We start from the raw sequence: 26,500 nt of genomic DNA, 5'->3' as shown, positions 1-26,500 counted from the left end.
TGAATTGGTTGCAAGCAATTTTCACTTTGAGATCTCAGTTGTGAGTTATGGTTCAATGTTTTCACCTCAATGTCTGGGTCTCTGCGCCAATTAAATAAAGAGTTTTAAACCAATACAGAGACTGTTAACGACTAATTCAGGAGTGAATGACTCAAGCCAGATGTGATGCTGGAACTGAGAAAAAAACAACAATGGCAGCCAAAGAACCCAGAGGGCACTGGACAGGGCAATTTATTTTTAAGTTAAAAATGTTGTGATTCTCTATAAAGATGACTCTGCTACTCTGTACAAGAGGCAATTGGTAACTTAAGGACAAAAAGAAATTCAGGAAAGAAATTGTAAAGTTGTTTCAAAGAGCAAGCACAAGAATGAGGGCCAAATATCCTTCTTCTATTCTTTATGAATCTATATTGGGTCAGATAGATAGACAATGCCAAATTTCCTCATTTCAAACAGGTTAAATTACCCTTTAGTCTCATTGAAATCTAACCAGATCTGCATATTCTCAGAGTTCAGGCTGAATTTTACCAGACACCATTTCAATAGAATGTAACCCAAACAAATTCAACTACCCGCAATGTTTTGCACTGTTCCCTCTCTCTGGAGCCAATAGTCAGACATGTGCACTCTAGTGGTGAAGAATGAGACTGTCATACCACCCACACAGGTGTTTCTACCTCTTTCTCTGATAGGTTATTTGAATTAGGAATTGTTTGATTTGATTGCTTTGAACAAGGAATATGTCACCAGTACAGCTTCTGACAGCTTACAATATTGGATGTCTAAGAAAGACCATTTCAAATTCAATAATTTTAATATTCAACCTAAAATTGTAATGCCTAGGGTCTGAAATCAAAAACAAATTGCATTCAGATGTAAAGTTAGTCTATGTAATAAAAGCTACATCACAGAAACTATTCTCCATAAATCTAGATTTTTCTAAAAGTCTTACTGCCTTCTTCCCCTTTATATTATTCCCCCCTTCCACTCTTGTTTGTGTTGCTCAGATTCATGGGCAATTCCCAATTGGTTATTGGGAATGTCAATCATCGTTGTGAAGAAATCTTTTAACTACACTGCAAGATGACCTAGCAGTATAAGAGCCAAGGAACTGAGTAAGTGGTATAACTTTTTTTTTTTGTTTGGAGCTTCCTGAGTGGTTGTGAGGTGGATTCTTGTACAGAAGAGGATGGGTTCCCAAGTGTGTCAAAACTACCACATTGAATGTGAGGTTGCTGTCAACAACCAGATTAACATGGAAATCCATTCCTCCTATGTTTATCGCTCTATGGTGAGTCCTTGTTTGAGGCTGTCCCTTGTTGGAATATTTGTATACTGCAGGATTCCATTAAGTAAATAGTCCCAACTTCACCTGTAGTCCATTAAGGGGAAAGTGAAACTTACTTTTTGTAATTAAAGTTCTCTAATTGTCTGATATTTAATAGAATCTCTGATGGAAACTGACTCCTCCAGTGGATGTGAAGCCCAATGTTCAGGTTGTCTTTAAAGGCTTAGCCACAGTAGTTTACATGATGCTATTACAGCTTGGGTGTCTGAGTTTGAATTCAATCCTGGTGGCCTCTATAAGAAGTCTATGTATGTCCTCCCTGTGGAATATATAGGCTATCTCTGAGTCCACTGTTTTCCTCCCATAGTCTTAAAATTTGACTGGTTAGGTTAACTGGTCTTTGTAAATTGTGTGATTGGGGTAAAATTGAGGGTGGTGTAGCTTGAAGGGAGGGGCCTATGCTGTCTCTCTAAATAAATTGTTTAAAGAGCACTATTGAAGTATCTTTCTTTCAATTAAAAAGTACAAGAACTTTGATGTTTCTTATATCTACTAGAATCACTGTCTCCCTGTCCACTCATCAATCCCCCTCCAAGCACTTAGCCCTGTAACTATTGCAAGTATTTTACCTGCCTTACATTATCTCCCTCACCACTGTTCAGGGCCCTAAACTGTCCTTCCAGATGAGACACTCCATATGAGTCCATGGGGGTTCACTGATGTCAGTGAGATCAAAAGTAGAATGAGGGAAAGTACATTTTAACTCAATCTGTTGCAACAACCAACATCTCCTGGTGACTAGCCACTTTAATTCCACTTTCCATTCCCACACTGTCTATCCACAGCCTCCTGTACTATCATATTGTGGCCAGAAGTAGAGTGGAGGAGCAAGACTGCATTTTGTCTTGATGGTTTCTGACCTGCTGGCATTGACATTAATTTCTCTAACTTGTAACTGCTTCCCTCTGTTTTCCCTAGTGCTCTGTCCTGTTTGCCTTTCCTCTCCTCCTGGTTTCCCCACCTCCTTTCCTTTTACTCACATCTATTGTCCTCACCATAAGGTTCCTTCTTTAGTCCTTCCCTCTTCCACCTATCACCTCCAAGTTCTCAAATCACTTGCTTTCTTACCCCCCCCCCACCCACACACTTGAATTTTATAGGCTTCCCCTGCCCCCATGACTCTTTCCAATATTGATGAAAGGACTTGGCTTGAAATGTTGCCTGTCCCACCTCCTTCCCAAAGTTAGACCTGCTGAGTATCTCCAGCATTTTGTGTTGTAAACTCAATTTCCTGTCACTGAAAAGTGACCAGCAATGTTCATATACAAGAGTTCCTGGGGTCCACAGATCCCTCTGTTAATTGTAGGGGTCCATGGTATTAAAAAATGTTGGGACTTCTTCCCCCCCCCCCCCCCCCGAACTACAAGATGGTGCTACTGAACCAATTGCAGTACATCATTTAAAATGACATAAGGGCTCAATTCCTCAATGTACTAGAAACAGGAAAGTTCAGTTTGTATTCATCAGGAGTGCTGCATTCACAAGGCCCTTGGTATTATTGATGTTCCCTTGTATCAGTCCAATAATACCCCTACTGTCAGGCAGCAGGTACCACAGCATTAGGACAAGGACTGCTAGGATGGGAAATGGCTTCTTTCCTCCCCACCCTAACCCCCCAGGCAGTGATTGCTGAACTCACTGCACCATCCAGGTATCAACGTATGAAGGGCCAATAGCCTTGCACTGTTTGCTCTTTAAACTTGTATCCTAAATGTGCCTTGTTTATTTGTTAATTTGTGTGTGGTAATATTACCTTGTGTCAGTTGTATGTACTTTTCCTATCTTGGTTTGCAGGAACATTTTGTTTGCTGGTATACATGGATATGGTTGACGACAATGAAATTGATCAGAGCTGTGAAAGATATTCTAATCTCTCTCCACAGTCCTTGTACTTTGACCAGGATGATGTTGCCTTGCACCACTTTGCTGACTTCTTCAGGAAGCAGTCCAATGAGAAATGGAAGCATGCTAAGAAACTCCTAGCATTCCAGAATCTGCGTGGTGGCCAGATCTTGATGGAGGATGTAAAGGTTTGGCTTGACAAATTAAGCGGTGCAGTAGCGTGGCTATTAGCGCAATGCTTTGCAGTGCTGGCTGTAAGACTGGGGTTCAATTCCTGCTACTGTCTGTAGGGAGGTTGTACAATCTCCCCATTATTGTGTGGGTCTCCTCCAAGTGCTTGGGATTCCAAAGACTGAAAGCATTCTAGCTAATGAGTTGCGGGCATGCCACACTAGTGCTGAAAGCATGGTGAAACTTGTGGATTGCCCTGCACAATCCTTGCTGATTTCATGCAAACAGCACATTTCACTGTCTTGATGCACATAGGACAAATAAAGCTGATCTTTAAATGCAGAGCAGTCAATCTGATTCCATCAAACTCTATCTAATTCTGCCTACATGATACCTTTTTTGGGAAGTTTCTATACTCCATAGTTGTGTTGTCTTTGCAGTGGTTTGTTTGTTTAACATTCCTCCATTTCAATTGAAGTGTTGCATTCCTTGGCAGAAACCAGAGCAGAGTGATTGGATTAATGGTCGTCATGCAATGCACAGAGCTCTGCAGATGGAGAAGGATGTGAACCAGAGTCTACTGGACCTGCACAAGCTTGCCATTCAGCACGGTGACCCCCAAGTAAGTTGCTAACCCATCCAAAGAGCTTCAAATCTCAGGAGGGGAAACATCAGAGTGGTTATGTACATATTTCCATAAGACAAAGGAGCAGAATTGGGCTATTTAGCCTATTGAATCTGTTCTACCATTTATCCATTGCTGATTAATTATCTCTCTCAACTCCATTTTCCTGCCTCCTTCCTATAATTTTTGATGTTCTTGCTAAGTAAGAACCCATCTACATCTGCTTTAATATACTCAATGACTTGATCCTCAGTCATCCGTGGCAATGAATTCCAGATTATCCAACCTCTGGCTGAAGAAACTTCTCATCTCAATTCTAAAGGGATGTCCTTCTATTCTGAGGTTGTGCCCACTGGTCCTAGATGCTCACACTATTGAAAACATCCTTTCCATGTCTACTCTATCTAGGTTTCAATGAGATTTTCCCCCTCATTCTTCTAAACTCCAGTGAGTTCCAGCCCAAAGCCATTAAACACTCATATTAACCCTTTCATTCCTATGATCATTCTTGTGAATGTTCCTCTGGATGCTCTCCAAATGCCAGGACACTTTTCTTGAGGGCCAGAAACTGCTATGCTCCATAATAGTCTGACCAATGCCTTGTAAAGCCTTGGCATTATGTCCTTGTTTATATTATAGTTCTTTCAAAATTAATGCTAACATTGCATTTTCCTTCCTTGTTATTGACTCGGCCTGCAAGTTAATCATTAGGAAATCCTGTACTAGGTCTCCCATGTCCCTTTGCACCACAATGTCTGAATTTGCTTTCAATTTGCAAAACGGTCTACACCTTTTATTACTTCTACCACGTGCATGACCATACACTTCCCTACACTGTTTTCCATCTGCTACCTCTTTGCCCATTCTGCTAATCTGTCCAAAACTCTCTACATAATCCCTGATTCCTCAACACTACCTGCTACACTGTCGCAAAGCATCAATTCAGTTGCCCAGGTCAGTAACGTATAACATAACAAGAAACAGTCACTATGGAGTGCCTCTAGTCATGAGCAGCCAACCAGAAAAGGATCACTTGCAGGAGGTGGAGTGGAAACCTTCAAGATTTCTGGATGTAACTTCCAACTTTCTTACAGCTGTGTTCCTTCCTGACGAGACATCTGCTGGATGAACAAATGATGATGATGAAGAGGCTTGGAGATCACATCACCAACCTGAGGAGACTGGGAGCCAATGAGAATGGTCGAGGAGAGTACCTATTTGACAAGTTGTCCCTGGGGAGTGAACAAGTGCGGACCTGAAGTTGAAACCTTCTGTCAGTTCTCATCTAATGAAATGTGACATGATTTATGTAAAGCTAATGTCAATTGGAAATAAATTGTTCAATAGTGTTCTCATTTTGGTCTTGTTGATGGCTTATTTCTAAATCCATGTTCATAATTTTGATCTGATAGTGGGCTGTAATTAGGATAAATGGGTAAATAGTCATTGACAATTGTGGAAAGCAAACAATAACTTCATAACATAATACATTAGATGCTGGAACTGGCAGTAACAACCAACTGCAAGGATCTCAGCAAGTCACAGGATCTGTATGGGAAGTGGGGGTGAACATTGAGATCTTATTCTGTGACACTGCATCAGAGACGTGAAGGAAGATTTGGTGTTACATAAATACAATTGAGTTTCCAGATGTGGACTAGTTTTTAAAGTAGATTCCTTATAAGAATGTGGTGCCTGGGCTGAGCAAATTTAGAATCTGTATTAAAATAGGTTTACCTATTTTTGGTTTGGCAATAGAACATCACTTAATGGTATCAATCCACCAGCTTGTATAGGTCAGCTGGGTAAGGATTGGATGAGCAGCATGGAGCTGCTTAAACAAAAAGGGTAATGCGATCACGAGGAAATCTGCAGATGCTGGAAATTCAAGTAACATACACAAAATGCTGGTGGAACACAGCAGTACATTTGATGTTTTGGGCCAAGACCCTTTGTCAGGACTAACTGAAAGAAGAGATAGTAAGCGATTTAAGGGGAGGGGAAGATCTGAAATGATGAGAAGACAGGAGGGGGAGGGAAGAAGCTAAGAGCTGGAAAGTTGATTGGCAAAAGGGATACAGAGCTGGAGAAAGGATACAGAGGATCATGGGATGGGAGGCCTGGGGAGAACCAGAGGAAAATGGACAGCAGACAAGGAGTGATTGTGAGGGACAGAAAAAAATGGTGGTAAAAAAGGAAAAATAATAAATAAGGGATGGGGTTAGAAGGGCATTAACAAGTTAGTGAAACCAATGTTCATGCCATCAGGTTGGAGGATACCCAGATGGAATATAAGGTGTTGTTCCTCCAACCTAAGTGTGGCTTCATCTTGCCAGTAGAGGAGGCCATGGATTGACATATCAGAATGGGACATGGAATTAAAATGTGTGGCCACTGGGAGATCCTGCTTTCCCTGGTAGACAGAGCATAGGTGTTCAGAGAAACGGTGTCCCAATCTGCGTCAGGTCTCACCAATATATAAAAGGCCACACTAGGAGCACCGGACGCAGTACACCACACCAGCCAACTCACAGGTGAAGTGTTGCCTTGCCTGGAAGGACTGTCTGGGGCCCTGAATGGTGGTGAGGGAGGAAGTGTAAGGGCAGTAGCACTTGTTCCGCTTACAAGGATAAGTGCTGGAAGGGAGATCGGTGGGAAGGGATGGGGGATACAAATGGACAAGGGAGTTGCATAGTGAGCGATCCCTGGGGAAAGCAGAAAGAGGGGAAGAGGTAAAGATGTGCTTGGTGGTGGGATACTGTTGGAGGTGACAATGAAACGTAATGCAATGAAAGCTTAAATTAAGGAACTATTGGCTGAATGTATAATCCCAATATACACATTGAATAGGGAAATTTCAGCCCACTCATAATACTGCTTCCCACCTTCAATAAGATCATTTGCTTGAATATGGGTTGGTAGTGTTGTGGATAGTGTAGAAAGCTGTCTTGGGTTATCATGGGGGAGCGTTTGCTACTGCTGTTCAGGAGGATTTAAACTAATGTGGCAGGGGGATGGGAACAAGTGCAGAGAGACAGAAGGGTGTAAAATGAGGGTAGAAGCAAAAAGCAGTGAGATGAAAAGTAAGGTGGCAAGCAGGCAAATCCAGGGCAAAAAGCAAAAAGAGCCACTTTTCAACATAATTGTATAAGGGCTAAGAGTGTTGTAAAAACAAGCCTGAAGGCTTTCAATGTGTCAATGCGAGGAGCATTCGTAACAAGGTGGATGAATTGAATGTGCAGATAGTTATTAATGAATTGTAGCGGTGTGCTACAAGCAGCGCTAAAATTACGACACGGAGTCGGTAACTGCAGTCGAAGGAAAAACTTTATTCGAAAACTTCAGCCTCACTTTTAAGCCTCTGTCAACCGGCCCCCCATGGCGAAGAGGCTCCAAAGCTCTGTGCTCGCAAACCCCCGTAGGCTATCTAATTGTGAGTCGGTTCGCATACGCTAGGAAATGAGCCGCCACATAACCCCCCCCCAGAACCGGCGATACACCCCCCAATGTCCACAGCCTGGGCCAGAACCTGCTTGGGAGGTCGGCCTCTGCGCCGAGGCGCCGGAAACTCGGCCGGTTGCGCCAGGTCCACATGGGCCGGCTTGAGGCGGTCCACCGTGAAAACCTCCTCCTTCCCCCCAACGTCCAGCACGAACGTGGACCCGTTGTTCCGGAGCACCGTAAACGGCCCCTCGTATGGCCGCTGCAGCGGTGGCCGATGCCCGCCCCTTCGTACAAACACAAACTTACAGTTCCGTAGGTCTTTGGGTACGCAGGTCGGGTGCCGCCCATGCTGTGAAGTGGGTATGGGGGCCAGGTTACCGAGCTTCTCGCGAAGTCTGCCCAGGACTGCAGCGGGTTCTTCCTCTTGCCCCCTCGGGGCTGGTAGGAACTCCCCGGGGACGGCCAGGGGCGCGCCGTATACCAACTCGGCCGACGAGGCGTGCAGGTCGTCCTTGGGCGCTGTGCGGATGCCGAGAAGGACCCAGGGAAGCTCGTCCGCCCAGTTGGCTCCTCGCAGGCGGGCCATGAGGGCCGACTTCAGGTGACGGTGGAAACGCTCCACTAGCCCGTTCGACTGTGGGTGGTAGGCAGTGGTGTGGTGCAGCTGAGTCCCCAAAAGGCTGGCCATAGCTGACCACAGGCTGGAGGTGAACTGGGCGCCTCTGTCGGAGGTAATGTGGGCTGGTACACCAAAGCGGGATATCCAGGTGGCGATCAGGGCTCGGGCGCAAGATTCGGAGGTGGTGTCGGTGAGCGGGACCGCCTCTGGCCATCTTGTGAACCGGTCCACGATAGTCAGGAGGTAACGCGCTCCGCGCGACACTGGCAGGGGGCCCACGATATCCACATGAATGTGGTCGAAACGCCGGTGGGCGGGATGGAACTGCTGCGGTGGGGCTTTGGTGTGCCGCTGAACCTTGGCCGTCTGGCAGTGCATGCACGTCCTGGCCCATTCACTGACCTGTTTGCGGAGTCCGTGCCAAACGAACCTGCTGGAAACCATCCGGACAGTTGTCCGGATGGAGGGATGCGCCAAGTTATGAATGGAGTCGAAAACACGTCGCCGCCAGGCTGCGGGGACGACCGGACGGGGCTGGCTGGTGGCGACGTCACAGAGTAGGGTCCTCTCACCTGGGCCCACGGGGAGGTCCTGGAGCTGCAAACCAGAGACTGCAGTCCTGTAACTCGGAATCTCCTCATCTACCTGCTGTGCCTCTGCCAGTGCCTCAAAGTCTACCCCTTGGGAAAGGGCATGAACGGTAGGGCGAGAGAGCGCATCCTCCACGACATTGTCCTTACCCGAGACGTGCCGGACATCCGTTGTGTATTCAGAGATGTAGGACAGGTGGCGTTGCTGGCGGGATGACCAGGGGTCGGATGCTTTCGTAAACGCAAAGGTAAGCGGTTTGTGGTCCGTGAACGCGGTGAAGGACCGACCTTCTAGGAAGTACCTGAAATGCCGGATTGCCAGGTAGAGCGCCAACAGTTCCCGGTCAAAAGCACTGTACTTGAGCTCGGGTGGCCGCAGGTGTTTGCTGAAAAACGCCAGGGGTTGCCAGCGACCTGCGATGAGCTGCTCCAGCACCCCACCGACTGCCGTGTTTGATGCGTCCACTGTGAGGGCGGTAGGGGTGTCCATTCTGGGATGTACTAGCATTGCGGCGTCAGCCAAAGCTTCCTTCGTTTGAACGAAAGCGGCGGCGGACTCCTCGTCCCAGGTAATGTCCTTGCTCGGACCCGACATCAGGGCGAACAGGGGGCGCATGATCCGGGCAGCTGAAGGGAGGAAGCGGCGGTAGAAATTGACCATACCTACGAATTCCTGAAGGCCTTTGATCGTGGTGGGTCGGGGGAAGTGGCGGACCGCATCTACCTTAGCGGGCAGAGGGGTTGCCCCGTCTTTAGTAATCCTGTGGCCCAGGAAGTCAATGGTATCAAGTCCGAACTGGCATTTGGCAGGGTTGATTGTAAGACCGTACTCACTCAGTCGGGCGCAGAGTTGACGGAGGTGGGACAGATGCTCCTGACGACTGCCGCTGGCTATGAGGATGTCATCCAAATAGATGAACGCGAAGTCCAGGTCCCGTCCCACCGCGTCCATTAACCGCTGGAACGTCTGTGCGGCATTCTTCAGGCCGAACGGCATGCGGAGGAACTCGAAGAGGCCAAACGGGGTGATGAGAGCCGTCTTGGGGACGTCGTCAGGACGCATCGGGATTTGATGGTACCCTCGGACAAGGTCGACCTTGGAGAAGATCCGGGCGCCGTGCAGGTTTGCCGCAAAGTCCTGAATGTGCGGCACAGGGTAGCGGTCCGGTGTGGTAGCCTCGTTCAGCCTGCGGTAGTCGCCGCACGGTCTCCAGCCCCCCGTCGCTTTGGGCACCATGTGCAGGGGGGAAGCCCAGGGGCTGTCGGACCGCCGGATGATCCCCAATTCCTCCATTCTCTGGAACTCCTCCTTCGCCAGTCGGAGCTTGTCCGGGGGAAGCCGCCGAGCACGGGCATGGAGGGGTGGTCCCTGTGTCGGGATGTGGTGCTGTACGCCGTGCCTGGGCATGGCTGCTGTGAACTGCGGTGCCAGAACCGATGGGAACTCCGCCAGGACCCTGGTGAAGTCGTTGTCGGACAGCGTGATGGAGCCGAGGTGAGGGGCTGGCAACTGGGCCGCGCCCAGGGAGAACGTCTGAAAGGTCTCGGCGTGTACCAGTCTCTTCCTGGGCAGGTCAACCAGCAGGCTGTGAGCTCGCAAAAAATCTGCACCCAGGAGCGGTTGGGCTACGGCGGCCAGTGTGAAGTCCCACGTGAACTGGCTGGAGCCGAACTGTAGCTGCACCGGACGGGTGCCATAGGTCCTTACTGTGCTGCCATTCACGGCCCTCAGGGGGGGACCCGGTGCCCTGCTGCGAGTGTCGTAACTTGTCGGAGGTAAAACGCTGACCTCAGCCCCAGTATCGACCAAAAACCGGCGTCCCGACCTTCTATCCCACACATACAGGAGGCTATCCCGATGGCCAGCCGCCGTAGCCATCAGCGGCGGCTGGCCCTGGCGTTTCCCGGGAACTTGCAGGGCGGGCGACAACGGCGGGCTTCTGCGCCCCACCGCTGGTGGTAGAAGCACCAGTGTTCATTGGGCCGGGGGTTAGTGGGCTCTGCGGCCGGGCCTGGACTGGTTTGCTGCTGGGAGCGTGGCTGGGAGATCTGTGTGATGGATGCCCCGCTCACCTTTTTGGCGTTCCACAGCAAGTCCGCCCGGGCTGCCACCTTCCGGGGGTCACTGAAATCCGCGTCGGACAGCAGCAGGCGTATGTCCTCGGGCAGCTGCTCCAGGAATGCCTGCTCAAACATGAGGCCTGTGTGTCCCTCGGCCAGAGACAACATCTCGTTCATTAAAGCCGATGGAGGTCTGTCGCCCAAGCCATCCAGGTGCAGTAAACGGGCAGCCCGCTCGCGCCGTGAGAGTCCGAAAGTCCTGAGGAGCAGGGCTTTGAATTCCGTGTACTTGCCGTCTGCCGGGGGCGACTGTACGAACTCCGCGACCTGGGCAGCTGTGTCCTGGTCGAGGGAGCCCACCACGTAGTAGTAGCGGGTGTCTTCTGAGGTGATCTGGCGAACGTGGAATTGGGCTTCGGCTTGCTGGAACCATAGGTCCGGGCGCTGTGTCCAGAAACCCGGCAGTGTCAACGAAACCGCATGAACAGAGGCGGCGTCGGTCATTTCTGGTCCAAAAATCGTTTGGACCGTCGGGGTCACCAATTGTAGCGGTGTGCTACAAGCAGCGCTAAAATTACGACACAGAGTCGGTAACTGCAGTCGAAGGAAAAACTTTATTCGAAAACTTCAGCCTCACTTTTAAGCCTCTGTCAACCGGCCCCCCATGGCGAAGAGGCTCCAAAGCTCTGTGCTCGCAAACCCCCGTAGGCTATCTAATTGTGAGTCGGTTCGCATACGCTAGGAAATGAGCCGCCACAGAATATGATATATTTGGGATCACAGAGACATGGTTCCAGGGTGACCAAGGATGGGAGCTCAACATCCAGGGATATTCAATATTCAGGAGGGATAGACAGGAAAGAAAAGGAGTTGGGTAGCATTGCTGGTTAGAGAGGAGATTAACGCAATAGAAAGGAAGGACATTAGCCTGGAGGATGTGGAATCGAAATGGGTAGAGCTGCATAACACAAGGGGCAGAAAACGCTGGCCACCTAACAGTAGTAGTGAGGTTGGGAATGGCATTAAACAGGAAATTAGAAATGTGTGCAATAAAGGAACAGTAGTTATAATGGGTGACTTCAATCTACATATAGATTGGGTGAACCAAATTGGTAAGGGTGATGAGGAAGAGGATTTCTTGGAATGTATGCGGGATGGTTTTCTGAACAAACATGTGGAGGAACCAACTAGAGAGCAGGCCACTCTAGATTGGGTATTGAGCAATGAGGAAGGGTTAGTTAGCAATCTTGTCGTGCAAGGCCCCTTGGGCAAGAGTGACCATAATATGGTGGAATTCTTCATTAAGATGGAGAGTGACATAGTTAATTCAGGAACAAAGGTTCTGAACTTAAAGAAGGGTAACTTTGAAGGTATGAGACATGAATTAGCTAAGATAGATGGGCAAATGATACTTAAAGAGTTGACAGTGGATATGCAATGGCAAGCATTTAAAGATCACATGGATGAACTACAATTGTTCATCCCAGTTTGGCAAAAGATTAAACCAGGGAAGGTAGTGCACCTGTGGCTGACAAAGGAAATTAGGGATAGTATCAAGTCCAAAGAAGAAACATATAAATTAGCCAGAAAAAGCGGCACACCTGAGGACTGGGAGAAATTCAGAGTCCAGCAGAGGACAAAGGGCTTAATTAGGAAAGGGAAAAAAGATTATGAGAGAAAGCTGGCAGGGAACATAAAAACTGACTGTAAAAGCTTTTATAGATATGTGAAAAGAAAAAGATTGGTCAAGACAAATTTAGGTCCCTTACAATCAGAAACAGGTGAATTGATCATAGGGAACAAAGACATGGCAGACCAATTGAATAAATACTTTGGTTCTATCTTCACTAAGGAGGACATAAATAATCTTCTGGAAATAGTAGGGGACCAAAGGTCTAGTGAGATGGAGGAACTGAGGGAAATACATGTTAGTAGGGAAGTGGTGTTAGGTAAATTGAAGGGATTAAAGGCAGATAAATCCCCAGGGCCAGATGGTCTGCATCCCAGAGTGCTTAAGGAATAGTGGTTGCATTAGTGATAATTTTTCAAAACTCCTTAGATTCTGGATTAGTTCCTGAAGATTGGAGGGTGGCTAATGTAATCCCACTTTTTAAAAAAGGAAAGAGAGAAAAACTGGGGAATTATAGACCAGTTAGTCTGACATCGGTGGTGGGGAAAATGCTAGAATCTGTTATCAAAGATGTGATAATAGCTCATTTGGAAAGCAGTGAAATCATCAGACAAAGTCAGCATGGATTTGTGAAAGGAAAATCATGTCTGACGAATCTTATAGAATTTTTTGAAGATGTAACTAGTAGAGTGGATAGGGGAAAGCCAGTGGATGTGGTATATTTAGATTTTCAAAAAGCTTTTGACAAGGTCCCACAAAGGAGATTAGTGTACAAACTTAAAGCACATGGTATTGGGGGTATAGTATTGATGTGGATAGAGAGTTGGTTGGCAGACAGGAAGCAAAGAGTAGGAGTAAATGGGACCTTTTCAGAATGGCAGGCAGTGACTAGTGGGGTATCGCAAGGCGGTATCATTATAATATATATTAATGATTTAGACGAGGGAATTAAATGCAGCATCTCCAAGTTTGCGGATGACATGAAGCTGGGCGGCGGTGTTAGCTGTGAGGAGGATGCTAAGAGAATGCAGGGTGACTTGGATAGGTTAGGTGAGTGGACAAATTCATAGCAGATGCAATTTAATGTGGATAAATGTGAGGTTATCCACTTTGGTTGCAAGAACAGGAAAACAAATTATTATCTGAATCGTGGCTGATTAGGAAAAAGGGAGGAGCAACGAGACCTGGATGTCATTGTACACCAGTCATTGAAGGTGGGCATGCAGGTACAGCAGGCAGTGAAAAAAGCAAATGGCATGTTGGCATTCATAGCAAAAGGATTTGAGAACAGGAGCAGGGAGGTTCTACTGCAGTTGTACAAGGCCTTGGTGAGACCGCACCTAGAGTACTGTGTGCAGTTTTGGTCCCCTAATCTGAGGAAAGACATTCCTGCTATAGAGGGTGTACAGAGAAGGTTCACTAGATTGATTCCTGGGATGGCAGGACTTTCATATGAAGAAAGACTAGATCGACTAGGCTTATACTCACTGGAATTTAGAAGATTGAGGGGAGATCTTACTGAAACGTATAAAATTCTAAAGGGATTGGACAGGCTAGATGCAGGAAGATTGTTCCCGATGTTGGGGAAGTCCAGTACGAGGGGTCACAGTTTAAGAATAAAGGGGAAGCCTTTTAGGACGGAGATGAGGAAAAACCTTCACACAGACAGTGGTGATTCTGTGGAATTCTCTGCCACAGGAAACAGTTGAGGCCGGTTCATTGGCTATATTTAAGAGGAAGTTGGATATGGCCCTTGTGGCTGAAGGGATCAGGGGGTATGGAGAGAAAGCAGGTACAGGGTTCTGAGTTGGATGATCAGCCATGATCATACTGAATGGTGGTGCAGACTCAAAGGGCTGAATGGCCTACTCCTGCACCTATTTTCAATGTTTCTATGGGACATTGACAGGATGAATAGCTAGGCTGACAAACAGCGGATGGAGTTCTATCCAGAAAAGTGTGAAGTGATACACTTGGAAGGTTGAATTTGATTATAGGGTGCAAAGTTAATGGGGGGAATTCTTAGTTTGGAGAAAGAGGGGGATCCTGGTGTCTAAGTCCATAGATTCATCAAAGTTGCCACAAAAATTGACAGGGTGGTTAAGGTGTATGATGTGTTTGCCTTTGTTCATCAGGGATTGAATTCAAGATCTATGAGGTAATGTTGCAGCTCTATAAAACTCTGTACACCACACTTGGAATATTGTGTTTAGTTTTGGTCACCTCCATTATAGGAAGGACGGAGAGAATAGAGAAGCTTTGGAGAGGGTGTGGAGGTGATTTACTAGGATCATGCATGGATGTAAAGCGCATCCTTTGAGAAAAGGTTTAGTAGGGCTTTTCCCTTTGGAATGAAGGAGGATAAGAAGAGAATTGATAGTGGTGCATAAGAGGCATCGATAGTTGATAGCCAATATTTCGCGCCCCCCCCCCCCCCACCCACGTATACATACATGGTGACATATACATGATGACGTATTCCAAGATTATTAGAGGAAAATGTGAGGAGGACCAGAGGTAGTTTTTTACAGGGAAGCAAGCACATTGAATACACTACTGGGGGTGGTGATAGAGGTAGCTACATAAAAGATGTTTAAGAGACTCTTAGGCAGGTACTTGGATGAAAGAAAATAGAGGGCTAGGTGAGAGAAAAGAATTCACTTGAACATAAGAGTTGGTTAAAAGGTCGGCGCAACATTGTGGGCCAAAGGGCTTGTACTGGTCTATGATATTACAAGACATCAAGTGGTTCATCTCACAAGAGCTGGTTCATTTTGACAGGTCAAATATGATGACAGAATATAGTATTAATGGTAAGACTCTTGGCAGTGTGGAGGATCAGAGTCCATAGGACACTCAAAGCTGCTGTGCAGGTTGACTCAGTGGTTAAGAAGGCATACGGCACATTGGCCTTCATCAATCGTGGGATTGAGTTTAGGAGCCGAGAGGTAATGTTGCAGCTTATAGGACCCTGCTCAGACCCCACTTGGAGTACCGTGCTCAGTTCTGGTCACTTCATTAAAGGAAGGATGTGGAAACCATAGAAAGGGTGCAGAGGAGATTTACAAGGATGTTGCCTGGATTGGGGAGTATGACCTTATGAGAATAGGTTGAGCAAACTCAGACATTTTTCCCTCGGAGCAACGGAGAATGAGAGGCATTGATCGTGTAGATAGTCAGAAACTTTTCCCCAGGGCTGAAATGTCTAACATGAGAGGGCACAGTTTTAAGGTGCTTGGAAGTAGGCACAGAGGAGATGTCAGGGGTAAGTTTTTAAAGTACAGAGTGGTGAATGTCTGGAATAGGCTTCCAGCAATGGTGGTGGAGGAGGTTACGATAGGGTCTTTTAAGAGATTCCTGGACAAGCACATGCTCAGAAAAATAGAGGGCTATGGGTAACACTAGGTAATTTCTAAGCTAAGGACATGGTTGGCACAGCTTTGTGGGCCGAAGGGCCTGTATGTGTGCTGTAGGTTTTTTTATGTTTCTAAGACTATTGCACATTACAAGTAATTCCTTGGCACTATCTTCCAAAGTAAAGCTCAAAAATGGTTAGAAAATTCCAACATCAAAAACTATTCCTGTAATTAACCGGAGCTTTTCTCAACTATTTGCGTTCCTACCTCATGGAATGATGGTCAATTTGGAAAGCTTGTGGGAAGGGTTAAACACAAGAGCCACAGGAGTTACGTGAGGAATGTTTGTGAAGTTGGGTTTCCTTGTGGGTTGCTTCTATCATGTTATGATGCTCCCATCCAAATTTCAGGGGATGGGCATTGGTCTTCCTTGGATATAGGATATGTCCTCCATGAAATTAACTTCATTTCCTCCCTCCCTCCAACTATGTTACTTCCTGGGTACTACAGTCACATAGAGGTTAGCACTATGCTATTACAGTACTGGCTATCAGAGCTCTGAGCTCCATCCCAGCGCCCTCTATACGTCCTCCCCGTAGAATATGTGGGTTGTTTTGCCAGGTCCTCTGAACATCCTGCCTCATCACATTTGACCAGCTACACTGTTCTGTACCTTATAATATTTAATTATTTAAGTATTTACATCTTCACTTTATACTTAATTCATTTGAAGATTTTTATCCTTATTTTCCTAAGTTAGTTTGTGTTTATGTATGCTTTACACTCTGGTTCGGAGAAATGTAATCTCATTTAATCGTACACATGTACATTGTTAAATAACAATAAACTTGATTTGACTTCAAGTGAAGATAATCTAGAATCCTGAAGATCACATCATTAATCTGAAGAGACTGGGAGCCCCAGGAATGGCCTGGGAGAGAATCTGTTTGACAAGCTCTCCTGGGAAGAGAATGAATAGAAGGACTTGAAGTTGAAACCTCATGACAGAATTTTAAAATTCTCAATTTGTTTATCATGCAATCAGTACAAAACAACTGTAATATAAAACTGTTCAATCAAGTATTTGATGTAGGTTTTAGTGAATGCTTATTTTCAAATTCAATTTCATGTCTGTGGGCTAAGCGACAGCTTTATTTTGCTTATCATACAAGGCACTATTTTCCAACAGGACAGATTGCACATGGGAATGGAATGGTTGGGCTCTGTATATAAATATACTCTAAATGATTTTAATTTACAAAACACCTCTGCTTTCTTCAAACTTTAAGCTTCATGGGTAAAGCAGTCTTGACATTCCACTGTAGAAATCCAACATATTTACATTTTGCAGCTAGTTTGAGATGAGCTGAATTCAAGCAAAATGTAGTTTCCAAATTATTCCCCATCTTTAATTATTAGATAAGAATCATTACATTTCCATACAAGAAATTATTGCATTGGAAGAAACTAAATAGTGACTACTCATTCCAACTTATTGGTCTATGGCCCCCTCTACTGCCACAGTGAAACCACACTCAGGCTGGAGGAGCAACACTTCATATACCGTCCAGGAAGCCACCAACCTGATGGTATCAACATCAATTTCTCTAACTACCAGTAGTTTCTCCCCTTCTAATTCCCTCTTCTTTCATTTCCCACTCTGCTCCCAACATACCTTTTCTCTTCTCGCCTGTCTATCACTTCCCTCTGGGGCCCCTCCACCTTCCCTTTCTCCCATGATCCACTCTCCTCTCCTATCAAATTCTTTCTCCTTCAGGTCTTCACCTTTTCCACCTATCACCTCCCAACTTTTTACCTCATAACCACCTCCTCCCCCACCAACTTCTGGTTTATATTCCTTCAATTATAACTGTTTGAATAGCACAACAAGAGCTAAGGACTTTTTTTGATGCCTAGTCTTGGGCAACATATCTTGTAATGATGTTCTGAGCTCACCTATTGGTTCGGTTAGATTCCATGATTTTTCTTCAGTCTTGTGGTTAAATAGTAATAATTAGTAAATGAAAGCATTAATCAGTGACAAATTAGTGTCATAGAGCTCTACAGCAGAGAAATAGGCCCTTTGGCCCATCTAGTTCATACTACTATTTTGCTTAGTCCCAACAACCGGTAACTGGATCCCATTTATGAGGCACGCACAAGAATTTTTAGAAGGGTGGTTCTCTTCTGATAACTCCATAAACAAACATATTGAAATAGATGCCATCTTTGAACCCCTAAGAGCCAAAGAAACACAAGCCAACAGATCTCAAAGATCAACTGAAAGGGTAGCCAATCAGGACCGAAGCAAGGGAATGGGGGGGGGGGATTATATAAACGCGAGCACCAGAGAGAAACACCAACAACTGCGCACTGAGGATGTCACTCAACTGGTGATGCAGAATCTGCAAGCTAATTGCCGAGCTCGGTGAACACTACAACACCTCAAACTGAGCTACCAACATTCACCACCATCCTAAACTTCTCACTTACGTAATGAGCTAAATTCCTCTTAAATGCTGAAATAGAATCCACTGGCAGCTTGTTCCATGCTCCCACCATCCTCTGAATGAAGAAATTTCCCCTTGAATATTTCACCTTTCATCCTTAATGCAGAATATATGAAGTTTACTGACAGATGTGAACAATTTGAATATTTATTCAGCATGGGATGATCTGGCTGGTACAGAATGAAAAGATATTGTTGAATAAATGAGGTCCTGATCTATTAACTATACTTCCCGATGTGTGCTTGTTGAATAGGTATTCAGCTGTTTCATTCCAGGGAGCACCAAGATGATGCAAGTTTGTAATGTGGACCCTGTTAGGGCATATTCTGGAGTTAGCAAATATTCACCAGCAACCAATCTTCAGACATGAATGTGGATGTTAGGTTGAATTTAAAATGCAGCCCTGAACAATTGTTTTCCTGGGGCTGTGTTCACTGGAATTGATTGCAAACCAGAATGTTAATTGATTGCAAAATTAACATTCACTTTGGGTGTCTGCAGTGTGGGTGCAAAGAAGGTGTGTGACAAATATATGTAATTCAGAGGAAGCATTGTAGATACATTGTAACTATAGAATTGTTCTGCTGTTACCTTTGATATTTAGCATAGTCTTGACTTGTTTTTCAAAGTACTGAGTATCCAGAAACTCACACAACTGTAAGAAAATGAAATTGAAAGCTGTTTAGTATGAATAAGCATAGAAGCCAATTATCAGGCATAAACCACTTACACTCCAGGCAATTTTATCATTCACCAAGATTGTGAATGATCTTTAAAGTCAACTCCGCTTTCTAACGTTGAACACATTTCCCTTTATTCCTTTTACTGATCAATAACCTGTATTTCTCCAAACCAGGTTTACTCCTTTGACAAATATTTACAGGAGGGATTAATGTTTGAGTGTTTTTGATTTGCTCTTTAGCTGGTTCGGCAGAACATTGTGGACCAAATGGCCTTTTCGTGTGCTGTTCTGATCTATGTTCTATGTTCTGGGGTTTAAATTTCCAAATAACAGTAAAACTCAAAGTGAATAAATTCCTTCTCATCTTAATTCTAAACATCTAGTAAGAGAGAAAAAAAAAACTCCACCATGGACAATCCCAAGCTCAGTAGGAGGAGGGTTGAGCTTCTTGTAAAAAACCAGTGCTATAGAAATGCCAACAGAAACTCCAAAGACCCCATCCCTAGGAAGGAAGGGTATTTGCCTAGAAGAAATATGATATACCTGGGGACTACTTGAAAGACTAACCTAGGACAGAGGACTCTGGTGAGCTGATGTCAGCCACTTATGCTCAAATAGGAGTGATGGGCTTAAGAAGAAGGTTTTAAAGATCTCATTTCATCCTACCAAATCATCTGCTAATTTTGCATATTTCAAGTAAATTGTCCATATTCTAACTTCCTGAGAATATAGGCTCATTCTGCTTATAGCAGGGGTTCCCAACCCAGGGTTCAGGGACCCCTCAGTCAATGGTGGGGGTCTATGATATGATAAAGGATGGAAACCCCTGACTTATGGCCTACTCAACCAAGCGACATAATCTCCTGTACCCATCAATGAAATAACATTGTGAAAACCACATTATTTCAGAGTGTCATTGCTAAACCAATGAAGCCACAAATGGGAAGTGAATTGTGTTACCTCATAAGATGGGTACATCAGAATCAGATTCAGGTTTAATATCGCCGGTATATGTCATGAAATTTGTTGTTTTGCGGCAGGAGTAATACATAATAATAAAAAAGTGATAAATTACAATAAAATATATATTATAAATTAAATAAGTAGTAGAAAAAGAGAACACAAAAAGAGAAAAAAATAGTGAGATAGTGTACATAGATTCATTGTCCATACAGAAATCTGATGGCAGAGGGAAGTAGCCGTTCCCAATATTGTTAGTGCTTACACGTCCTTGATGGTAGCAAATAGACGAGGACATGTCCTGCATGATGGGGATCCTTAATGATGGATGCCACCTTTTTGAGGCATTGCCTTTTGAAGGTGTCCTTGAGGCAGGGGAGGCTAGTGCACATGATGGAGCTGACTGAGTCTGTCACTTCTTCCAGTCCTGTGCAGTGACCCCTAGATACCAGACAATGATGCAATCAGTTAGAATGGACTCTTTGGTACATCTGTAGAAATATATGAGTCTTTGGTGACATACCAAATGTGGCTTCTTTGGTTGACAGCTTCTGGATAGATCACAAAACCAAATTTTTTCACTTCTATTATGTCTCTTAAGTTTGTTTCTAAAATTGAATGTGATTCTGGAACTGTGTTTTGCTGCCTGGAGATTGCTCGGGTGCCTCTGCACTCTGCAGTCTCCAAGATTTCAGTAGGCAGATGCAGCGTAAGCAAACCTTATGGTGAGAAAGATGCAGGATGGCACGCGCTTCTGACCACATTTTGCCGATTATAGCTTCCACTCTTCAGATATAGACAGACAGACAGACATACTTTATTGATCCCGAGAGAAATTGGGTTTCGTTACAGCCGCACCAACCAAGAATAGTGAAGAAATATAGCAATATAAAACAAATATAAACAATAATTAAATTAAATTAAAATAAGTTAATTATGCCAAGTGGAAATAAGTCCGGGACCAGCCTCAGGGTGTCTGACACTCAGACAGCCTCAGGGTGTCTGACACTCTGAGGGAGGAGTTGTTATGTTTGATGGACACAGGCAGGAATGACTTCCTATGACGCTCAGTGTTACATCTCGGTGGAATGAGTCTCTGGCTGAATGTCCTCCTGTGCCTAACCAGTACATTATGGAGTTGATGGGAGTTATTGTCCAAGATGGCATGCAATTTGGATAGCATCCTCTTTTCAGACACCACCATCAGAGAGTCCAGTTCCACACCCACAACATCACTGGCCTTACGAATGAGTTTGATTCTATTGGTGTCTGCTACCCTCAGCCTGCTGCCCCAGCACACGACAGCAAACATGATAGCACTGGCCACCACAGCCTCGTAGAACATCCCAAGCATTGTCCAGCAGATGTTAAAGGGCCTCAAAGTCTCCTCAGGAAATAGAGACAGCTCTGACCCTTCTTGTAGACAGCCTTAGTGTTCTCTGACCAGTCCAGTTTATTGTCTATTCGTATCCCCAGGTATTTGTAATCCTCCACTATGTCCACACTGACTCCTTAGATGGAAACAGGGGTCACCGGTGCCTTGGCCCTCCTCAGGTCCACCACCAGCTCCTTAGTCTTTTTCACATTAAGCTGCAGATGATTCTGCTCACACCATGATTAAAGCGACAAGGACGATTGAAACATCAAGCCACATGCAGAAGTTTGGAGATCATTTGGGTGTTCCAGTGCTCTGCAGTCTCTGAGAAGATTCCAGGAAGCAGAGACAGCGTGCGCGAACTCGTAACGAGCAGAGCACAAGCCAAAGTTTGGCTCCAGTTCTCTGATTAAAGCTTCCATTGTTCGCCAAGTTAAGTATCAAGGGTGAATGAGGCATCAAAGTGAGTGCAGAGGGTGAGCGCCAACTGCCTGTCTTCTGATTGGTTGCTTTGTACCAGAGGGGAGAGCCTGCTGCTGCATCCAGGCCCAAAAAGTATTGTCCAGATATCTTCTGTGTTTTGGCTTTGTACTATTGACTCTAATTTCAGTCTTACAGATTTTGAATTCTCTGTTTTTTCACTGAATCTTCTTGCTTTTTTTGTGTGTGTGGAGAGGGATTTGGGGGTCAATGTGCCTGATATGTTTTGCTTGTTTTTTTTTGTGGAGTTGGAGGAATTTGGAGTTTGATGTTCCTGATCCATTTTGTTCGTTTTTCTGTGCAGCGAGGGGTGGAGGGATTTATGCGTTAATGTGCCTGTTCTGTTTTTGATTGTTTTTTTTCCTGTTGTTTTTGATTGTTTTTTTTGCGTGTTCTGTTTTTGATGATTTTGTGTGGATCTGGGGATTGATGATTGTGTTGCCTTTCTTTTCTTTTTCTTTCTTGGTTTCATGGCTATCTGGAGAATTGAAGAATGTCAGAGTTGTATACTTTGATAATAAATAAAGCTTTGAACATACCAATTCTAAATGAAATATAACCAAATTTTCTATTGCTCTCATCATTAAGTGGTCAATTTACATACTTAAAGGAAACAATTTACTAAATCTAATGGAATGAATTCAAAAATCTCATTAAGATGAAATCTGAGAACACTGTAAATGTATTAGTCTAGTGTGTACTCCTGTGTTGCAAATGGACTGAACTTAAAACAAAAATTGCAGACCAGAGATCTGAAGAATTTTGAAATCTTGACAATCCTTTATAAAACCCAGTCAAAGATAGTGGCAAAATTAACTTTGGTTGAAAATCTAAATTCCTTTTCACTGACAGATTTTCTTCCTCATGCATGTTGGATTTTCAAAAATTGTAAAGTCTTTGTTTTTTTTGAATACTTACATGAGGGTCAATTCTGTCCTTGGACAACTTATATAACTCCAGAAGATGTTGATTAAACTTCTTCTCAACCTGCAGAGCACCTTGCCTTGCCTGCAAACCATTATCCCAGACTTGCTCTGGCTTCTAAAGAGGAAAAAAAATGCAATTGTTCTCATTTGGCTCGGATTTACACACAAAGAGAACACAAATTCACAAGGTTCTTGTATGATCTGCTTATGCTATTAAATTGGTAACTACCTCCCTTACCTAGGCAGTTTTTGTCTAGGAAGTAAATATGCAGCAATTGTCTGTGAAAACAGAAATGTACACTGAGTGTATATTGTTGCTTACTGTGTCTAAGTCATTGAATTCCCTAGCATTTTGAAAACACTTCACCAAAAACCCTGAAGCAGGTCAATAAGTTATATCGCTGCCTTCTCCTCAGGGTAATTAGGGATTGGGCACAAATGCTGCCTTACCTTTGATGTACACATCCTGAAAAATCTGTAAAAACCATATAGAACAGCCTCCAGGTATATTCCTACCATCTCCACCATTAATTAATTATTCAAAGGATTTGGATTAGTTTATGTAGCAATGTGATAGATAGGCCAAATATTATCTTTTAATGCTGGCCTGGTTATATAATTCTAATTGAACTATAATGTGAATTTGCTTTCAATGTTCCTGTGCTCCATTTATCTGGGATGGTTGTAGCAGTGTTTAGAATTCATCCAGTGGCCTATGCAAAATATGGTTAGAGCTCAACTGGAGTGTTGTATTTTTAATTGTGAACACTGCAACTTAGAGAGGAGGTCAAGGCCGTGGAGAAAGTACAGAGATTAACTGGAATGGTCTTGATGGTGAAGGGCTTCAATAATGAAAGTGGTAAGGCTGAGGTTATCAATTCATATCTGCAGTAACTAGCACTGGGACCATTTAGGATCCAATCTGACGCAAAGGCTCTGGACACATGGTTTCAGGCTGGAATCAGAATCAGGTTTATTATCACCGGCATGTGACGTGAAATTTGTTAACTTAGCAGCAGCAGTTCAATGCAATACATAATAAAAGAAAAAAATCAAAATAAAATAATAATAAATAACTAGATCAATTACAGTATACATATATTGAATAGATTAAAAATCGTGCAAAAAAACAGAAATATATATTTTAAAAGTGAGGTAGTCTCCAAGGGTTCATTGTCCATTTAGGATCGGATGGCAGAGGGGGAAGAAGGTGTTCCTGAATCGCTGAGTGTGTGCCTTCAGGCTTCCTGATGGTAACAGTGAGAAAAAGGCATGCCCTGGGTGCTGGAGGTCCTGATAATGGACGCTGCCTTTCTGAGACACTGCTCCTTGAAGATGTCCTGGGTACTTTGTAGGCTAGTGCCCAAGATGGAGCTGACTAGATTTACAACCCTCTGCAGCTTCTTTTGGTTCTGTGCAGTAGCCCCCCCCCCCACCATACCAGAGAGTGAATCAGCCTGTCAGAATGCTCTCCACGTAACATCTATAGAAGTTTTTGAGTGTATTTGTTGACATACCAAATCTCTTCAAACTGCTAATGAAGTATAGCCACTGTCCTGCCTTCTTTATAACTGCATCGATATGTTGGGATCAGGTTAGGTGCTCAGAGATCTTGACACCCAGGAACTTAAAACTGTTCGCTCTTTCCACTTCTGATCCCTCTATGAGGATTGGAGACAAGTGCACCAACAACCATGCATTCCTCGAGAATCCTATCAGTTTTCATAATTACCAAAACTTCCAGGTAAAATCTGCTACGCTGTAAAATCAATAAGAGTATTTGACATCATAAACAGAGAGAAATTTCATTATCATAAAGGATTCCAGCGATGAAGGATTCAGTTATGTGAAGAGACAGGCTGGGTTGGAATCGTCAGTGAGAAGGATACAAATGGTTCCAATGATGGTTATTAACTTGAAATATTAACAATCTCTCTCTTTCTTATAACGTTACTTGACCTCCTGAGTAGTTTCAGCTACTCCTAACATGATGGCAAACTTCTAATTATACAGCAGGACTTTAGGGTGTGGGTGCGCTCTGAGAGGTGGCAGCGCACACAGATTTAATTGTACAGTTCAAGAGGGAAATGGATATGTTTCTGAAACAAAAGATGTGCAAATCTATGAGTAAAAGGTTGGGAGTTTGTACTAGCTGCATTGCTCATTGCTCTTAAACAGAGATGGCATATACTTAAGGAATTAAATCTTCATTTGGTGGGAACTCCAAAGCTGCTTTGGTCGGTTGATATCAACAGCCTGGGTCTTGTCACCCAAGGCACTAATTCAACAGTTACCACCTCATGTGTTGTCTACTCAAATTTTGAAAACTTGAATTCTGAGGTCAGTTCTGCTCTCTCCTTAATTTAATTCCCGACCATTGAGTACACCTACATGGAGCACAGTCACAGGAAAGCAGCAACGATCATCAGGTACCCCCCACCACCCAGGTCATACTCTCTTCTCATCGCTGCCATCAAAAAAAAGGTACAGGAGCATCAGGACTCACATCACCAGGTTCAGGATCAGTTATTACCCCTCACTCATCAGGCTCTTGAACCAGAGGGAATAACTTCACCTAACTTCACTTGCCCTATCACTGAACTACAACCTATGGACTCACTTTCAGGGTCTCTTCATCTCATGTTCTTGACATTTATTGCTTAGTTATTTATTATTATTATCATGTCTTTTTTTTCTTTTTCTGTACAGGCTGAGTACTCCTTATCCAAAATTCGAAAATCAGAAAACCTCCAAAATCCAAAGTTCTTTTGTGCGCTGACATAGCGTCACAAATGGAGAATTCCTCATGGCGCTGGGAAGTTTGCCACGCAATGCGTAGGTTTCTGTGCATGACAGACAGCTCCAAAAAGTGACCTCACATATGTAATTTGCAGAAGCTAATGAAAAATAGAAACACTGAATAAAGCAAAAATGGAAGATCATGATTGTTTATAGAAAGAGTGGATTTATCAACGTTGAAGTAAGCGTATGCTGCTTAATGGTACACTGATCATGACACAAGCAAAAACCTATCACAATGAACCGAAACTTTAAGATAATTATGAATATTCAGCAGGTTTGTTGCAGAATTTTAAGAAATGATAAGGCATTAAATTTCTAAAGATTGGTGGTGATGAAGCTTCTGCTGATCACAAAGAAGCAGAGAAATTCATTCACGAGGAAATCTGCAGATGCTGGAAATTCAAGCAACACACACAAAATGCTGGTGGAACGCAGCAGGCCAGGAAGCATCTATAGGCAGAAGTACTGTTGACGTTTTGGGCGGAAACCTTTCGTCAGTTTTCATTGATGAGAGAAATTAATTGATGAGTTTGCTAAAAGATCATCGCTGATGAAAATCTAACATGCTGAATGGCTGCATCCGTACACGTGTGATGATAATGACTACTTATTGGCAACACATAAATTCAGAGTTGGAAATGGTGGCAATCCCAAGCTATCTCATTATATATTCAAAAAAACACAGCTCCAAAGCAATTTGGGTTAGGGGTGTTCAAAGTGTATTGCACAGTTTGTTGTCTTTTGCACATTGGCTGTTCATCCATCCTGTTGGGTGCAGTCTTCAATTGACTGTATACTGACTGTGAGTGCCCACAAGAAAATGTAGCTCAGGGTTGTAAATGGCGGCATATATGTACTTTGATAATATATTTACTTTGAACGTTAGATGCCTCCTTCATAGCTAGTATGTCGATTAGGAACGTCCAAAACATTTTTACTTCACTCCTTCACGGACTTGCCCTGGAGCTTCCAAAATGGCGACTCTGCATCTCAGCTCCTAAAATGGAGGAGCGAGGGACTGCAGAAGCTGGAATCTGGAGCGGGGTTATAAAACCCCAAAATGCTGGGGATAAATATCG

At 44.1% G+C, this 26,500-nt stretch overlaps 2 protein-coding genes across 3 annotated transcripts in view; one reads left to right on the top strand and one right to left on the bottom strand.

The window, feature by feature from the left end:
* LOC132382921 (uncharacterized) overlaps nt 1–26,500 on the bottom strand; it is a 98,679-nt gene that overhangs the window by 71,494 nt on the left and 685 nt on the right. The window contains exons 2-4 of one of the 2 annotated variants that reach the window (XR_009508500.1): nt 22,612–22,734; nt 18,788–18,851; nt 14,799–16,646 (exon numbers count right to left, since the gene is read on the bottom strand). The gene's annotated coding sequence lies outside the window, so the exon portion shown is untranslated. Of the gene's footprint in view, nt 1–14,798; nt 16,647–18,787; nt 18,852–22,611; nt 22,735–26,500 lie in introns of those variants that run through there. The other variant, XR_009508501.1, reaches the window with a different exon arrangement.
* LOC132382924 (ferritin heavy chain, oocyte isoform-like) lies at nt 1,174–5,280 on the top strand. The gene is made up of 4 exons (XM_059953495.1): nt 1,174–1,291; nt 3,232–3,378; nt 3,858–3,983; nt 5,081–5,280. Exons 1-4 carry the CDS (start codon nt 1,190–1,192, stop codon nt 5,243–5,245), a joined length of 540 nt encoding a protein of 179 aa, XP_059809478.1. The 5' UTR covers nt 1,174–1,189; the 3' UTR covers nt 5,246–5,280.

This window comes from Hypanus sabinus, chromosome 29 (assembly GCF_030144855.1).
Source record: "Hypanus sabinus isolate sHypSab1 chromosome 29, sHypSab1.hap1, whole genome shotgun sequence".
NCBI lineage: Eukaryota > Metazoa > Chordata > Chondrichthyes > Myliobatiformes > Dasyatidae > Hypanus > Hypanus sabinus.
Note: the sequence above shows the minus strand (reverse complement) of the source record. Positions and strands in the feature narration are given on the sequence as shown.